We start from the raw sequence: 18,224 nt of genomic DNA, 5'->3' as shown, positions 1-18,224 counted from the left end.
AAAATAAAATTTTTACAACTTTGGAGTTTAAAAGCAATGTCCCTGTGCTGAGCTGAGGAGGCCTTTTGGGTGCTGTGTGTGTGCTCCATCCCCCCCAAGGGCAGGCAGGGACAGAGCCCTCCATCCACCCAAACACACAAGGGAAATGCATGGAGGCAGCAGAGGAGTTACCTGCAGCCATTCAGCCAGGGCTCAGAGCTTAGCTGGACCTGCTGAGGACCATCAGGGATCCCAAGCCAACATCCTAAGCCTTTGTGACAGACATAAAGCTACTCTGGACCCCAGGGTAACTAACAAGAGGAGAAAACAATGAACACAAGGGACCAAATTTCAGTGTGAAGTTGTCTGACCCTAGCATTTCATTTCAATTTTGGTGAGTTTCTCTCCTCAGCTTAACTTGCATATTAGTCACCCTATACTGGGGACATCACTCCTTTTTCTATTTTTGAGATAAGACAGTGCACATACAAAAGTCACTGCCCACCATGCCAGAGCCTCCTGGGAGCACGCTGGTGTCACACAGCAGCATGGATTCAAAAGAAAGAGGTCAGTGAGAGCAAAAAGGCCAAAAGGTCCAGAGGGACAGGGACACAGCATCAGAGAAGGACAAAATCAGGTGGCTCTGAGGCAGGCCAGCACAGATCCAGAGCAACACCCCGGGTGCAGTGAAGTTAACCTTGGCTGACAGGGCTGCCCCTGAGAGCCTTCACTCTGACTTGCTCAGCTTCCTCTTTTGTGTCCTCTTCTAACAAGGGTGGGTTTATAGGATGTGCTACTGCAGTTTGTCCTTTTCCCAGGGAAATATATGAGAGGGAAGGTGTGTTCAGGCCTGTCCTTTACTTACTCCCAGAACTCGATGACAGGGGACGTGGCGTTTTCACTGGTCACATTGAAGGTCGAGTTTGCCTTCTGTAACTCCATGCAGTTCTCTGTGGGAAAGGCCCAGGGAAACAAGAACTGTAAGCAGCCATGCCTGGAGTACCAGAGGATCTGAAAAATCCCTCCCTGTCCATCCACAGTGTTGAGACTCCCTGGCATTGACTCTGGGACAAGTTATAGTCCCAAGGATGCACAGAAAGAAACCCCTTCCATGGAAAGGCTGAACAGAACCACAGAAGAACAACCAGAGAAACACACAGAACAAGAGGATTGAAAGATGCCAAGAAGGAGGGCACCCATGTTTGCTGGAGCCCAGAGCAGGAGTCACCAGGGAGGTCATCACTGCACTGCACTGGTGCTTCTCTAGCAAAGACTGAGATCAGCAAAGCCTCTCCCACAAAATGTCAACAGCACTGCAGTGACCCAGCACCCCAAACCTAAATCCCACCCACACAGGAACAAGACACTCTCCTGAGGCTTGGCCCTGGGCAGTAGCAGGTTTCCCTCAGTGGGATCTGCTGGAGAACAGGGAGAGGGCTCCACACCCACCTGTGTTCCACTCGTGGTCACAGCTGCCCCAGGGGAGGTCAATGGTGAAGGAACTGAAGAGATAAAACAAGGCCCAGGCCAGGACAATGATGTAGTAGAAGTTCAGCAGTATGACGATGACCTGTGAGGCGTAGCCGATTCCTGCAGAAAGGGAGCCCCAAGGGCAGGTGACCCTCATGGATTCCCTTTGGAACAGGATTCCCTGTGGGACCTGCTCACCCAGTGTTTGTGCCTGCTGCTCTGCATTTTGAGTGCATTTTGGCAATGGGAGGGATGCTGGACAGCTTATGGTTGGAACATCACCCAAAGGGGCAGAAACATACCATGGTGTGGTACCCACTGAGTCACATCTCTTCTAACAAAATTCATTTTCTAATAATTTTCACTTCCCCTTTTCATCTTTATTTGAGAAGTTCTTTTATTGGCACTGCACACCTTCTCTGGGAGGTGTTGGAGAAGCATCCAAAGGTTTTGGCACATGAAGAGGAGGCAACTGTGACTTTCAGAGAAATCAAAGAAAGTGGCTTGAGGCTGGATAACTGTGATGAAACTCTGCTAGAAGCAGAGGATCTGACTACTGACAATTCATTAAGAGAGCTGACACCTCCACTAGTAAGGTTTTACACGACCTGCAAACTCACAGAGATGACAGAGCATTGACTTAAAAAAACAACAGCAGCATGCTTTAGGTTCCTCATAATCACCAGAAGCATTTTCCCCATTTACCTCTTAGAGGACAACCTTGATTGGTCACAAAGCTCCTTGCCATGAAGAAGGAAACTGGGATGGGATGTAACAGTGACAACTGTTGGGTGAAGGTGACCCAAAGGGGGCAGCCAGTGGCCCTCTCAGGCAGATGGACAGGGGATGTGTGGAGGTGCAGAACAAGGAGAAAACACATCTCTGCTCATGCCCTCGGTGTCCCAGGGTGTCCCCACCTCCCTGTGCCCTCCCAGCTCCCCCCTCTCACCTTCAAAGAGGGGGCAGATCCTGCGCCAGGCCGTCACCCCTCCCTGGCTCGTGTACTGCCCCAGTGCCGTCTCTAGCAGGAACACTGGGATCCCACAGGTGAAGAGGAAGATGAGGTAGGGGATGAAGAAGGCACCTGGCAGATAGAAAAATAAGCCCCATGTGGCGACTGAGGTCAGGCTGTCTCCAAGCAGTCACCAGGCAAGTTCCTCCCGAGTGGGACAGCCTGGAGATTGGAAGATCACAGACAGGATGCCATGGAAAAAGAAATTTCCTCACATTTCATCTCCTGGAGTGATGTGATTGCATGAATAATTCAATATGTTCAAAGAATGGAGAAGAAAGTTGTGAATAACTGTAATACAGAAGAACACTGTTTTTAAGACATTCCAACTTTCACATTGATTATTGTGAAATAATCAATGTGCTCTTGACAAACCCATGGATGGCAGAACGGAGGCTCTGAGGAGCACATGGAGACTGACACTTTTGCCCAGTTTGTGGGGTTGCTCAGTCATTTGCTTGGCAAAAAGCAGCAGACATGCAAAGGAAGAGCAAGCAGTGCAGGAAAGCATGCACCTCACAGCAGCAGCCAGGGCTGCCCTCCCATTCAAGCCCTGTCATGGAACAGGCAGGAAGAGATTAAATGCTTCAAGCTTTTGATTACGCCAGGCTAGTGTTAATTGCAGTGATGGCCTTTACCCCACAGAGCACAGGAGACAGCCCCACAAGATGGTGCATGCCCATCATGTGCCACTGGAGCTGTGCTGAAAGGCAGGGGCACAGGTCAGGAAAGAGGAATACTCAGGCAGAGAGCAGCATCTCGCCTGTGCTGGGCTCAGAGGGCATGCAGGAGCAGAGGTGGCAGCCCTGCCAGGCACCAATTGTCTGCAAAATCCCTGCATCCTGCCTGTGGGATGCTCACTGGCTTTGGGCTCAGCTCAGTGGAGGTGTAGGGAAAATCACAATCCTGGTGCACAATTCAGAACCCAGGAGATTGCATTAAGAAGCTTAGCTAGCATGCAGGGGCTGGGAAAGGGAAGGAGCACTTTGGGGACTGGCTGGGATTCCCACCCTGTGCTCATCTCAGCCAGGTACAGACCCACAGGCCCTCCCTTCTTGCAAAAAATCAAAAAAGCATAAACAAAACAGAGAGGGAAGGCACCTTGGCAGCTCCCTGTGGACAAAGAGGAGCTGAAAGGGGTGCTGGGTTAAGGGTTTGACTCCATGATCTTAGAGGCCTTTTCTAATCTCAGTGATTCTGTGATACCTGGCAGCCCTGCAGGAGCAATGCACATCTGCCCATATGCTGTAAATAAAAATTGGTGAAGGCAAATGGCAGGGGAAATGTGAAGCACTGGAGGCAGTGAGGAATTTGAAGTTCCAGGCAGATTTTTCATCCCTGGCCCCCTTTCCATGAGGTAGGAGCAAGGATGGTGCACCAGACTCTTGCATAGTGAGGAAACAGTTTCTGTAAGATTCCTTTGTCTTAACACCATCCTCTCAACTCCCAGCTTGCACAAAATCAGCTCATCATGAAAATCAAGCCTGTTTCCAAGAAAGATTGTGGTCATATAAAAGTTTGTATTTAACTAAACTCCAGGAGAGGTCTGAGGCAGCAAGTCAAGTTTTCCAGCCCAGTTTTCCTTTATGTGCAGCCTGCAGTCTAGCCTGCCCCCTAACTTGCAGTTATCTCGAATTTCAGGAAGGTTTCAGGAGGGTCCTGGCATGTAGGCTGTGAAATAGCACAGAATTATGATGGAGAGAAGGAAAAACCTGTAGAGACATGTCTCTGCAATCTGCCCTAAGCCCCTCACATCCCTGGTGGGAAGATTGGTGTGCTGAGCAACAGACCCCAGTGAGAGCTGACACAGAGGATGAATCCTGGGCACTGTGTGATTAACACCACCAGTATTATTCAGCTAAAAATAAATAATAAAGACACTTATACTAGCTCTGTAAAACCTTGAATAGTTATCTGCAAGAAATGTATCATTTTAAGCAGCTTTCCCAACTGCCAAGAACAGAGGTTTGTTTGTAGGGTATTTTAGGGGAAAACTCTCCCAGCTGGGGCCTGAGCTCTGGCCAAACCCTGGCCCCTGCTGGTCGGGCTGTGTGCCATCAGATCCAGGTGTTTCTGTGCTAAAAATATTATCAACTCACTTTGACTTACTGATTTGGGCCTATAAACCCTGAACCCACTTTTGGGGCTGAATCCACTTTTGGTGACCCAGCTACAGGGGGACACATGTGTAGGATTTTCCCAGTTGCTGGTATTTCCCAATCAGTGGGGCCAGCCTTTCCAGAGAGAGCCTGGCCCTGCCACTGCAGGTGAAAGCAAGACCAAACAAGCACACCAAGAACAATTTTTTCCTCTTCTTTGTTGTTTTCCTCTACTTTGTAGGGCTTTGGTGTCATGCATTGACCATTAAATGTGTAATGCGAATACACCCCCAAAGAAAGGAAGAGTAAATATAACTCAGATTTTAAATAACTCAGATTTTGCAGATACCATTTCTTGAAGAGGCTTGATTTAGGCAAAGCAGAGCTGCCAGCAGTTGTCACCACTGCCTGCACACAGTTCAGAAAGGACAGAGAGGCATCCAGCAATGCAGAACTACCTCAGGCTGATGGGAGTGCTGGCACAAGAGTTAATGGCTGTAGGCTGGCTGTGATTGACCTGGGGCTGGAAATTAAATAAATCTTTATAGAAGAATAGGAAAAGCAAGTGCCTGGATCAGCATTTCTAAAGGAATATAAGGCAAAAACCTCTGGGAAGTTTTAACTTTAGGTGTTAGAAGGGTTTTGAATCCGTGCTGTCTCTGGTAGGCTGGGTTCCATGAGGCAGCCTTGTGTCCTGCACCACCTCATCACACTGCTCTGCCCCAGGAGAAACCTGACAGAATCTGTCTCCTCACCATGCAAGAGTCCTGTGCACCATCCTTGCTCTAACTTCATGGAAAAGGGGCTGGAGATGAAAAATCTGCCTGAGACTTAAAATATCAACACAGCCTCTAGTGCTTCACAGGACTTTGCTTCAGGCCCATTTCTCCAGGGAAAAAAGGCTGAGAAATCCCGTTGAGTCTTGCCTTTGCAGCTCACATGGGAGCTCCCCTCTCCCCAGAGTTCTCCCTGAGCTTTCCCCTGGCACCCAGGGCAAGGGGTGCCTGGACAGGATTCCAAGTCCTGCTCCCATCAATGGAAAGTTGCAGCAGTGGGACCAGACACAGCTCAATGAGCAGCCAAGAAGCATTTCCCACAGAAAAAGAACCTGCAGAAAAATTCTCCTTTTTTCAGCAAGGAGACTGCCTGATCACCTGGTGAAAAGAAACAAGCACCGAAGAAAGCACGGCGTGAAAGTAGCTAAACAGTGTTTAATCCTCTTTTATGCCACTGGGATGAAAGCAGTTTAGTGAGGCCCATGAGACCACTGCAAGCTCAAGCCAGGGGATTTCAGCCCTGGGTCCTCAGTGCTCACTCCCTGCCAGCTCCCAGCCAAGCACCACTTCCCCTCTCTCTCCCCTTCTGGAGGGCCCAATTAGGAGCTAATCAGAGAGCAGCTCCCTCTCTCCACAGGTCTGTGAGCCAAAATTGAGAAAAACTTTGTGTTTTCATTTTTTTATACTTTTCTCATTTAAAAGGTGGCAGCCTGCAGCAACCCTCCACCTGCAGAGCAAGCCCAGGTCTGCTGCCAGGGCACAGTGCAGGCTGCCCTGGGGTGGAGGGCTGAGCACACTGGAGTGCTCCCAGCCCAGTGCCAACAGCAGCACCCTGCATCCCTGTCCCTGAATCAGCCACATCCACCCACACTCCCACAGCCCTTCCCTGGGAATCAGAGGCAGGGTCCCCTCTCCCACAGCTCTGGTAGATGCCAAGGGAGTGGGGCAGGAGTGGTGTTGTACTTCTACCCCAAAACAGGAGAAACCCCTTCTCTCTATCCCTGCCTCCAGCACCCCAGGGGACAGCCCTCCAAGGACACAGACAGGAGCAAGACCTGTGTTCAAGAATTCCTGAGAGTTCCCTGAGTTCCTATTCACAGAGCCTGCAAAGACACTGGGGCCCTATGGCCTCTCACAGCACTCCCTGCTCTCCCACCATCCCATCTGCACAGGATGCTCCTTAAGGAAGCGATGTCTGAAGTGAGACACAGGGCTCAGAAAGCTGAGTTCTCTTCCTGCTCTTCCAGCCTTCCCTCTGCATATAACCACCCACTTCAGCAGGAGCAGAGCTCCATCCATCTCAGGGAAGCACAGCTCCAGCCATCAGAAACCTGGGATATTCCCACTGCTACCCATGTCCCACTGGGTTCAAAACAAGCCCCTGGTTGGGGCCCAGCTGGCAGTTGGCACCTTCTCTTCAGACTCGTAGGCACAGCTGAGGAGCTGGCAGGGATCATGGGGTGCTGGCCCTGGCTGCTCTTACCTCCACCATTCTTGTAGCAGAGGTAGGGGAAGCGCCAGACGTTGCCCAGGCCAATGATCTCCCCAGCCACAGACAGGACGTACTCCAGCTTGTTGTTCCACTGACCACGCTCCAGGGTCTGCTCCTCCTCCTCTTCTTCCTCCTTCTCCTTTTCCATGCCAGGGTGTGTGGGCACCATTTCACCATTGCTGACAGCACCGGGGACGCTGTAATCCATCCCACCTGCAAAAAGAGTTTCCTTCATCACATTCAGCATAAACCACGCAAAGATGCAGAAATTTGGACCATGGGAGGCAAGAGAGGGGCAAGGACGTGCATACACACATCTCAAACTGCTCTTCCCTTTCTCCTCATGCAGATTCCTGCTGTGCTAAGAGTGCACATGCATTTTCACTAATGAGTTCAAAACTAGTCCTTAAAAGCCACTATTAGTTTCATTATTTTAAATTGCTGCATCTCAAAACAGTCCCGTGTCTGGAAGCCCATGCTCTAAGCCCAGTGTTACACCAAAGACCCAGCAGCTCAGGCTGGAGCTGTGTCAGGTGTAAGAAACAGGGCTGGAGGGAAATGACAGCAGGATCAAATATTTGACAAGGTATTTTATAAGGGTTTCTCTTCTGTTGCCCTGGCCTGGTTTTACAGACCATATGATGGATACTGCACACAGAAGCCCTAGACACAGGAAGAGAAGAAACTGAAATTATAGGAAAGCAAGTTTATCCTTTTGATGGCTGCAACTGTTGCCAACAATCTTCAAGGCTACATAAAAAGGTGATTTTCAGAACAGTGCTATCCTTCTAACAGCAGTATAAAGCGTGCAGAAATCATTGGCATCTGGGATCTTGCCTTTCTCAAGCCCTTCCAAACATCTGCCCATTTCCTGCAGAGCTTCCCACAGCACTGCTCTCAGATCCTTTGGCACCATCTCCAAACACATCTGTGCTAAGAGAAGACCAGCAGAGAGCGGGTGGGCACCACTTCACTGCCCCACGTTCCCCCAGGTACCTCCAGGAGGACACAGAGGGTTGAGCCTGTTCCTTCCAGGCAGGATGCCCTGCTGGCTGCCAAGTTCTGCAGGAAAAAGGGTGAGGATTGTGGTTTTACCAGTCACCATTGTCAAAGCTGGGATTGCTGAGGACCTCGTGCCAAGGAGGGCACCTTCCCCTCCCTGCACAGTGCCAGCCCCCAAGCCTACTCCATGCCCTCAGAGCTGCTCCCCCAGCCCCAGCCTTACGCTGACATTTATTCATCGGGAGGGCAAGAAAAGGCACTGGCAAGAAATTACACTCTCCCTTACCCAAGGAGAGCTAAAAAAGGGCAAATCAGCCCTTTCAACCTCTCCCCTCCCGCTCTATAAAACACCTGGGGACACGAAGAGGGCTAAGAAACACTGGCAAGCGTTTGACAGCAAAGGAAGGACTGGGAGGACCCCGCCACGCTAGAAAATGATTAAACAGGCAGAAAACGCTCCGTGACCTCTGGGCAGCCCCGGCAGGGTGAGGGGCACGGGGGGACAGGGCAGAGCGAGCGGGGACAGAGGTGTTACCTGGCGGACGGCGCTGGCGGGGCGCGGGCGGCGGGAGAGGCGAAGGCAGGACCGAAAGGTGCTGGCTATTTAAAGTGTGGAAGGAAAAAATTCAGCGGTGGTGTAATCCTAGACTTCGCCCAACCCACATTCCTTCCCCCACCCCCCAGGGCTGGACAAAAACCTACACATGACTGATTTCATGGCCAGCGCAAAGGGGCTCGTTCCCCCCGCCGGGCTCCGTCCCGGGCCGGTACCGCTGCGCTCCCGCTCTGTGCCCGGCTCTGTCCCTTCAGAAAGGGACACCAACACTCCCAGGTGCTCCTGCAGCTCTGCCCGAGCGAGCCCAGACCTGCTGGGAAGAGGTAAGAGAGAAAATATGAATTCCCAGTGAATTCCCTCCACCCATCGCTGCTCCTCACGGGCGCAGGGCAAGGTTCCTGCACCGCAGCCTGACCCGCAATTGCCAGGACTGTGCTGTGGCCAGGACGGGAACAGTGGCAGGCAGCAAAGCCGGGAATAAACCCAGCTAAGCGCTCTGCTGCTTCTTACTGAGGGCCCAAAACAGCCCCATTCAGAAATCTGGCAGGGTGCAAAGTCTCTTACCTCACACACAGGGATCTTTGCCACTGGTCTTGTCCAGAAGCAGCGCTGCCCCATCCCTGGAAGCTGCAATGGGAGCAGACAAGCAGTGGATGAAAAGTTTCATAGCAAGGAGCCCCCCAGCCCCAGTGATGCACACCCAGCACTGGGCTGTGAAATGAGCTGCTCTTGCTCCAGAATATCCCAAAATCTTGGGATTACAGGACGTAATGATGACATTAGGCTCCATAAAAGAGGCAAACAGATCAGGGTATCATTCATGGTGGATAAGTTACCGCTGTGACGCTCCAGTGATGTACATTAGGCAAGGTTTTAAAGTATTTTTATTACATCTGTTGATAAATATCTGAGGCAAGAGAGAACAGGGAAGAAAATACGCCCTTGGGGTCAGTGTCCTTGTGTGAGCTGTGTGAAGTGGCAGGAAAATGTGTGCAGGCAGTCTGAGATGGTAGAAGAACAACAAGAATGAACCAGCAAGCACTGTGGTTTCACCACAAGAATCTGTGGTAAATCCTCACAGCACCAGATGGCCTGCAGGAGAAACAGAAATGGAAGAGAGGCAGGGACAGGTAAGGAATTAATTCCACCAAGGAGTGATGGAATATGCAACAACTCCTCATTTCAGGGACAGATGCCTTGGTTGAAAAGAAGATGACAACAAAGGTCCAGAGAAGATGAGTATGTTAGGCACTACATCTCACAATGTAACAACTAATGTCATTTGATGAAAAATTCACATTTAAATAAATTTAAATGCCTTTTCCTCCCTTTTAGCATGGTTAATTAAACATGGTACCCATGGCCATTACCACAGAATATTGTTTGGAAATAAAACAGGTATATCCACATAGAGCTGCTCCTCTTCACAGCAATTAAACATGGTGGTCCAAATAAAACATCTCCACTCCTCAAATCAGTGATTCTTGAAAACCAGGGAAGATGGTTTTCCCATAATTCCTGTTCCAGAAGAGAAATTATGCAATATGGTGAGAAACAGAAATCATCCCATTTTGTGCAGAAACCATCTCACAGTTAATAGTGCAGCTGTTAAATAGGGTAAGAATGCAGGGATTAAAAACAACAGTAAAGACAAATAATATCTTGACTTGTGCAACAGATTGGTGTAAGGAGAGAGGAAATTAAGGAAATATTTCTCTAGATTTTCAAACTATAATTTCAATTCAAACGATTGCACTCGTCAGCACCACTGCATGAATACCCCTGGGTAAGCACAATTACTGCAGCACAGAGATAGCAATAATCCTATCAACAACACAACAAGTTAATTGGCAGGAGCTAATAGACTATGATAGGAAAATGTGCAGTCAATTACAGACTATTTGACTTGCACCCCATGTGATAAGGCTGCACTGAACACAACAATAACCCAAAAATAAAAACAAATGTTCAGTGTAAACAGAAGAAGCAAGGGGAGATATGAAATCTACAAATGCAAAACCAAGCTGGAAAATCCTGAGCAAAGCATCTTTAAAGTAAAGCATCACTTTACACATGTTCTGGGGTGAACTAAGAAAAAGTCCATGTGGTTCTGGGAGATGTTACTTGAAAGATTGATTTTTAATTTTTTTTTTTTTTTACAGAAAATAGAGAAAAAACCAACAATGCCACAAGGGATCAGTTAAGACTACAGAAAATAAAATATACTTTCAATACATATTTTTGAAATGGTAGAAGGCAAAGAAATTGAGAGGGACTTTAATCAACCCATTAAGGGCAATAAAAAATTGAAAGGGAAAAATGCTAAGGATGAAATCTCAATGTCCAAGATTTTCAGTGTAATTTCTTCCCCTAAGGCAAGGGGAAAAATAAGGACAGTCAGTTACAAAGCTTTACCAAACAGGTTTCCAAGAAACAAATAAGAGAAATGGAGAAATGTGGATCTTAAAAAAAAAAATAAAAAGGAACAAACCTAGGTAATATGCATGCTGTAGTAACAGGAAAACAACTTCACCTAGGGATCTACCAAGATAACACCATTCACAATTATTTGGATACACACACAAAAAGGAATAAAGAGAATACTAGGTGAGAGCTTTTGAAGCAGGGTGTGCCACCTGGAATCATGCAAGCTGAGCCCCCCTGGGCAGCTGCAGGGCACCTTGCAGTGCCACAAGTGGCAGCACTGATGGTGGCACCTGTCCCACAAGCATCACCCTCATGGCACCCCCTGGGATGGCACGAGGTGGTGCTTTGTGGGTGGCATTCCCTGAAAAGGTGTGAAATGAGAGGCTGTGGAATAGATTAGCCTATTATTAATTAGATCAGTAATCTCTGAGCACAGGGCTGGTGATGGCAGCAGAGTAGGACACTCCTCCAGCCCCATCCCTGGCTGTCACCCACCCTTTATGGGGACAGTCCCTGCTGGAGCAAAGCCTCAGAGCAGGTCCTGCAGCAGCCTCCAGGTCCAGGCAGGCTGCCAGGCACCGAGCAGCTGTACAGCTGTGGCACAGCTGGCTTGGACACTTCTCCCCAACACCCGATTTGGAGAAGAGCAAGAGCTCTGGAGCAGGGGGTCACTGTCAGGGTGCCTTACACCTCAGCCAGGAAAAGGGCTGGAAAATCCTAAAGGCTATTGATCCATGCTGTGTTTTGCTCCTTTACCTTAGAACATCTGCCAAGATTTCTGCCTGCAGCTTGATCCCAGTCTTCCAGCAGCTGCTGTGGCTGTGCTAGCAGGGAAGAGCTTTCAGCCCAAAGAAAGCAAATATGGAACAAAAGCCTCTGGAGATAAAATGGTCCTTGGACTTTGCCTGGGACAGATGTGCACGAGAACTGGCCCCAGCCCACCCCAGGACTGCTGATACTTCATGCTCTGGTAACAACTACAGAACCTACTCGCAGGTCTGGCCTTGCTTCACATCTTTGTCCAGCTGAGCAGGGAACAAGTGTTGGATTTCTCTCCTCCAGAGCACCAAGCCACCTCCAGCCACCTGGAAAGTAGTTCAAACCTAAAAAGAGGAGGGTTTCAAAAGGCACCTACTTAGAGGAATGAGGAGAAAAGAGAGGGAGAGGTTTACAGGGAGACAAGCACAACCTCTTGCTGCTGTGCAAGTAGCAGCTACTTTAAGATGAATTATGGCCCAAAGCACCAAAATCCTTTCAGGAGAGCAGCCTAAGCACAACTGCTGCTGCTTCACATTCCCAGCACAAAAAACCATCAGCCATTTCTGGGCTGTGCTGAGCACTGAGAGCAACTGTGCCCCTCTCTGCTCCTCTGTCACTCAGGACAAACTGCATCCACATGTGCTGAGGCACTGCAATCCTGTGAGCCACATCCCAGCTTCAGGAACACAAAAATTTCCCATTTTATCATCTGGGAACCAAAGGCCAGAGCAAATAGGATGCATTTCCTCCATTTAATAACTCCCTGCTACAGGCCTGTTCAGCCTGAAAATGTTGTTTAGCTTAAAGCAACCATGGCTGTAGTGAGCAAAATTGTCACCAATATGCACAGAAAGGGGGTAATTAGAGGGGATAATTGACACTGGCTAGCATGTTACAGGAACCTGGAGAATGCTCAGCAGAGAAAGAAACCAAAGTGAGCACAAAGGATTGGCTCCTGCTTGAGCCACTAAACTCTGTCCCAGACAGGCACACACATTTTGAAACTACAGCAGCAGAAGCAAAAATCCAGGGCCTGCCAGTTCCTGCATGACAGAAGATCCTGCAGCAGGATTTCAAATAACCTCATTCAGAGACAGCCTCCCTAGTGAATAACTGCTTCCAAACCATGGCTTGGAGAACCAGAATCCTGAGGCTGGGAGAAGCCTGTCCTCACTGGACAGCTGCAGAGCAGCAGAGGCCTCACTTCTGTGCCCAGGTTTCTGTGGGAGATGCTCTGTGTGGACACAGGAGATAAACAGGAGACATTCCTGCATGAGCCAGAGCTCAGGGACTGCTCAGAGTGCTGGAAAACCTTCTCCTGAGGATCTCACTGGCACAGCCCTGTGTGTGGGTGACAGTGTGCTGGTTTGTCCCTCTCTATGACCAGGGCAGAGCGGAGCAGGAGATGAGTTGAGACCAGAAGAACAGTGCCCCCAGAGCTGCTTTGGTTGCTGCAGGAATTCCAGAGCTGCAGGTTCCTGTCACCCTCCCCTGGCTCTGCCCAGTGCCAGCAGCTTCCCCCAGAGCAGGATGAAGGCAGCAGGTGCTCCTTGGGAATGTCAGGAGCACCAGACCCAAAACTGAAGCAGGAACACACAGCTCTGCATGCACAACCACAGTGCAACAGGCAGATGTGCATCTTACCTCTGCTTTGGCTTCTTAGTGCTCTGTTCCCATTAAACATTGGCCCTTTGCATTCAGGAGCAAGGAAAAGAGCTTTTCTGCTCAGAATTAAAAAGTATCCTGATTTCTTTATAGGCAAAATGAAAGTTATGCCCTTATAAGCACACAAGTAAGGGCTGAAAGGTTATGCCCTTGTAAGCACATAATATAGATATCTATATGTATATTTATAAAATAATACTACACAATGTAATATAAGCAGGAGCTGAGTAGTAAGCAAAGACTCCTGAGCCTGAAGACTTGAGGTTTTTTTTAGCATCTCCTTCTACTTTCCCCTCAACTCCATCAGGTACCACCAGTTCTCAGGCCTCTCTTCTATTCCCACTTCACCAGCAACCTGAACAAACCCTTGCAGAGTAACTGTGGGAATGGAGCCTGAACACATTTTAGGGAGAGGGCAGAAGTTGTGCTCTTCCAAAATCTAGTCATGGGCCTCCTGATGTGAAAGTTGATAGCTGAATCAAGAAACTAAAACTCACCAGTTTGAAGTTGCAGCCAAGGAAACAAGTGGAGGACATTTTCACATCAAGAACCAATTACCAAAGGAAATGATAATTGCAGCAGTGGTGTGAGAGGCACAGGATGAGCAAATTGATTAGGTACAGGGTAAACTGAGGGATAGAAAGGGAGGGGACCACTTATGGTCTTTCCTCATGCTCTGCACATTCTACTCCTTTGAGGTGAAGATGTAAATCTGAAAGCACCTGCCTGCAGGAAGAACAGCATCAAAGCCATTGATAGGGCAGGGATTTGCATGCCCCTGCAAGGGAACATGCAAGGGAAAAGGAAAAAGTTTTCTCAGAGGTTAGACAGGGCTGTGCTTAACTGATTCCTGAGATAAAACCCATAATCTGCTTTTAAACAAGCAAGATTTGGGCAGTGGCCTCAGAGCATCTGTTCATACTTACTTGAATACTTTAAAAAGAAAAGAAACAAAAGATATTTTGTAATTTACAACTACTGGGCTGGTACCTACTCAAGATATTTTGTTATTTACAACTACTGGGCTGGTACCTACTCAGAACACAAAGTTTCCATTCAGGGAGGAATCCAATACTCAGCTAGTCATTGGCTGATAGAGTGAGAAGTCTTCAGAAATTTCTCAAAAATCACGCTTTCTATGCAGAAGTTGACAAAGTGAAAACTTGGGCATTCAAAAAATGGTCAAAAAGAAAATCTGAGGTCAGTTTTTCCAGCTTCCAAAACTCAGAATTACAGCAGATTTTTTTTAAAATCCTTGCACTGCCAGGAGATGTTCTCTGTTAAATACATCACAGGCAGCCCTTGTCTGAGCACAAGGAGTGAGTGAGAGCCCCTGTTCAGCAGCAGAGTTTGTCTCTGGTCAGCAGCAGCCCCAGGCAGAGGAAGAGGCAGCAGAGGGAGCTGTGCTGCCGGGCTGCTCCTCTCACCTGCCCTGCTGAGGCCCTGCAGGCAGAGGAAGGGGCTGCACTCCCCAGCACTCATCCCCTGCACTGAGGGGGCTCTGAGATACAACCTGGAGCCTCCACTCAGCTTCCCAGGTGGAGGGAATTCTGCCTGAAGCAGGAATCACAAATCTTCACACCATGGCTGAGCCCATCTACAAGTCATTCCTGTTCTGGTAGTCACTTGCAACATATGGCACCAAATCTCTTTCAGGCTTATTCATTGTTCCTCAAAGCAAAAAAAAAAAAAAAAATTAATTAAAAAATTAAAAAATAATCTGTCAGGTTTGATAGCTTAAGGCAATCTTATTTGTCTGAGTGCCAGAGATTAAAAAGTCCAGCTTCAAAACAGATGCAGCTGATGGCTGCAGAAAGCTGTCCCTTCCAGCCAAGGGAGGAGTGGCAGTGGAGCAGGGCACCAGGCACGAGGGACAGAGGGTTCAGCAGAGGCACAAGGGTTTGGGCTCACTCACTGCACCCACACTAAAAGAGAAGGTGCCTTGAGAGCCCTTTTGAGGGAACAAAAGAGCTCTCATGAGCTTCACTCTGCCATTTTTGACTGTCAGATTCCAAGCCATGTCACCCTCTGGCCACCCTGAATTCAGTGATGCTCAGGGGGCTGACCAGATCAAGAGGTCCCATGGGGAAATACACCCAAACACAAGTATTTCCACCATGAACACGAATTACTTCCCTCCAGCCAGAGAGGCTCAAGCCATCACAGCTCTTTTTGACAAGGACACTTCATTCCTCATCCCTGCAAGCTAACGCAGAGGGTCAGGCACTGCTTACCAATCATCTGACAAGCGCTGAGATTGTGGTTTCATAAGTCTGTCACAAAGTTTTCATTTCCTTCATTAGTGAAGGAAATAGGAAAAAGTAAAAGACATGGTGATGTGTTCAAATAGAATTACTTGAAAACATGTGGAACTTTTTGTTTTGGTGTTCACCATAACTGGGATCTAGAGGAAAAAAGAGACTGGTCTTTGATATTCTGATTTACCTTGAAAGGTTCTTGCTACCAGGTTTGAACTGCACACTCCCTGGGGCTAGACCAGAACCTGTGGATACACACAAGCAAACCAAGAAATGGCTGTTTTACTGCTGCCCAAATCTGGCCCTGGTGATGCCAATGACAGTCTGCAGTCACAGCTCCTGTGCAGGGAGCCAGGCAGCCCCAGGAAGGTGGGAGGTGAGACCTCCCTGCTGCAAAGGAAAAGCAGCTTGGGAGGAGCAAAACCAAAGTTTGCAAAGGGAGTTTGTGCTGATTTCTTTTGGCCTCACCTCCCTGAGAACAGGGACTGCCCAAGGGGTAATGGAAAGGCCCTGGTGGACAAAAGCAAAGAAACAAATTTTTTCTCTGAGATGACCAGAACTGAGAAACAGGGACATGGAACAGCTGCTGCTTAGGGCAAAGCAAAATGAGCTCCTTTTTGCAGAAATCTCAGGTGTTGCTTGTCCAGTAGCACTCTCTGTAAACAGAAGTTACACAAAGGTCATGCCCACTTTCTGCTCCAAAGAGGAATCTGACCCATCATCTCCCTAGAATCATTACTCAGCAAGAAAAAAAAATCCTGTAAGTTATGAACACTTCTCCCATGGCTGTGCACTCTTCCGTTATTTATTTGTTCAGTTTTGAGTACTCTCTAACTGCCCTAAATACCAGTCTGACTATTCCAACACTATTTGCAGCAGAAGCCAGAGGAAACCAGTGAATACCCAGAAAGTGAGAAAGTGGGCTGTGTTCAAACCTTACCAGTGAGATACAAACCTGGAAATGGGTTCCACCTGTGGAGCCTCCCCTCTGGCAGCAGGTGAGAGCAGCAGCACCACACTCCTCTGGGGCTGTCCTTCAGCATCAGGCAGTGATTGCACTTCTCCACCAGGTGTTCAGATAAGGGAACAGCCACCACTCTAACCCCAGCCCAACCTGGCTGCCTTCTGTGATGAACTCTATGGACAAGGGGACAGCAGTGGGTGTTCACCCTGACTTACAGCAAAAACAAACTTGGGGGAGTGGATGGACAACCTGCAATGGCAGCAAAAAATGGGGTGGACTTCAATGCTCAGGCTTCAGCAGCCACCAGTTTGAAAACTTGGAGATAGCTGCAAGTGCAGTAGCTCAGGTGTTTGTTCTTACCCACCTGGGCAGTGGTACAGAGCAACTCAGATGGCATCAAACTGTGCTGGCAGAGGACTGGAGCAGCAGAGCCCCAAACACAGGAGGAGGGAACTCCCATTCAGTTGGATCTTTCCTGGCTGAAGTGACGTGCTGATGGAAAGTTTAAGTCCTGTATCTGAGAAGATCCTGACCTAACATTAGCCAGAATGAAAAGGAGTCAGCAGTACTTGCAGCTATACAGGCCAGACCTGTAGGAGGCTGCACAGCCCAAGTATGAGCAGCAGGTTAAAGAAAATAATTTCCCCCTGTATTCAACACCTTTAAGCTGTACCTGGAGTAACACATCCAGTTTTGGGCTCCCTGCAACAAGGACCACCAAGACTGTCAGGAGGCTGCAGCTCATGCCATGGCTCAAGGGAGGCTGAGCTGGATTTGTTCAGCTTGGAAATCAAGGCTGCTGGAGCTGCAGTCTCCAACAACCTAATGGATGATTAGAGACAATACAGAGCCAGACTCTGGCAACAGGCACATTACAGCAAGTGAATTTTGCACTGAAGATGCTACAAAACCAAATGGGAAATCAGAGAAGTTGTTGAATGCTCACCCCTGGAAATGCTCAAAATTTTATTGGGCACAACCCTGAAAAATTATACCTACTTCTAAAGTCACCACTGCTCTGGTCAAGAGGTTCACCCAGATGACCTCCAGAAGTGCCCTCCAACCTAAATTACTCCATGATTCTAAAAACTGAAAAGATCAGTGCAAGTTTCACAGTGTGGCTGATATAACAGACAAGTGCCTGTTTCCTTATGCTGTGTGACTGTGTTCCAATCCCTTCAGATAATTCCTATAATATCACCAATATTAAGTTGCTAAGGATTCTTAAATCTTCATTACCAATGGTCCAGGCTGCACCAGCATTCAGCTACAGATCTGTCAAAAGCATAAATCCTAAAGGCAATGGTGCTGAAGGTCAGCAGTGACATTTATCTCTCTGCAAGCAAAGCTGCCAAATTCCAGGCTCTGTTTTTCACAAGAAAAACCTGAAAACACGTAGTTTGTACAAGCTATACAAACTCAAGCCCTGGCCATTTTCAGCTCTTCACAACAGCTCAGGTAATTTTTTTGACCTTTTGTGTCAAGACACATGAAAAGAAATAACAGCAGCAGTGGCAAGCAGCCTTTGTAGACTACAGCACTAAGACATGCACCTTTCTAAATACATGAGATAATATTTTTGTGTACTAAGATTTTGTCCCCAAAGCATGAGAGAGTTTTCCCACAGCTGTAGCAGACCTGTAAGAACATTTGTCTTGGCTTTGGCTGGCTTCTCTGCATATGCTTTTATAACACTTCAAACCCCTAGGATCTGGAGACAACACCACAGCTGTAGCTTTGGGTTTTTCAACCACTAAACTACAGG

At 48.3% G+C, this 18,224-nt stretch overlaps 1 protein-coding gene across 1 annotated transcript in view; it reads right to left on the bottom strand.

The window, feature by feature from the left end:
- The window catches only part of SLC6A13 (solute carrier family 6 member 13), a 31,672-nt gene extending 23,121 nt beyond the window's left edge, over nucleotides 1-8,551 (bottom strand). The window contains 7 exon segments of the mRNA XM_014264219.3: nucleotides 845-929; nucleotides 1,429-1,569; nucleotides 2,399-2,533; nucleotides 6,820-7,041; nucleotides 8,366-8,392; nucleotides 8,395-8,430; nucleotides 8,533-8,551. Coding sequence (XP_014119694.2) covers nucleotides 845-929; nucleotides 1,429-1,569; nucleotides 2,399-2,533; nucleotides 6,820-7,041; nucleotides 8,366-8,392; nucleotides 8,395-8,430; nucleotides 8,533-8,548 — 662 coding nt within the window. The 5' untranslated portion in view covers nucleotides 8,549-8,551.
- Nucleotides 8,552-18,224: the final 9,673 nt, after the last annotated feature.

The sequence above is a fragment of the Zonotrichia albicollis genome, chromosome 4 (genome assembly GCF_047830755.1).
Source record: "Zonotrichia albicollis isolate bZonAlb1 chromosome 4, bZonAlb1.hap1, whole genome shotgun sequence".
NCBI lineage: Eukaryota > Metazoa > Chordata > Aves > Passeriformes > Passerellidae > Zonotrichia > Zonotrichia albicollis.
The sequence above is the reverse complement of the archived record's forward strand: the minus strand, read 5'-3'. Positions and strand labels throughout refer to the sequence as shown.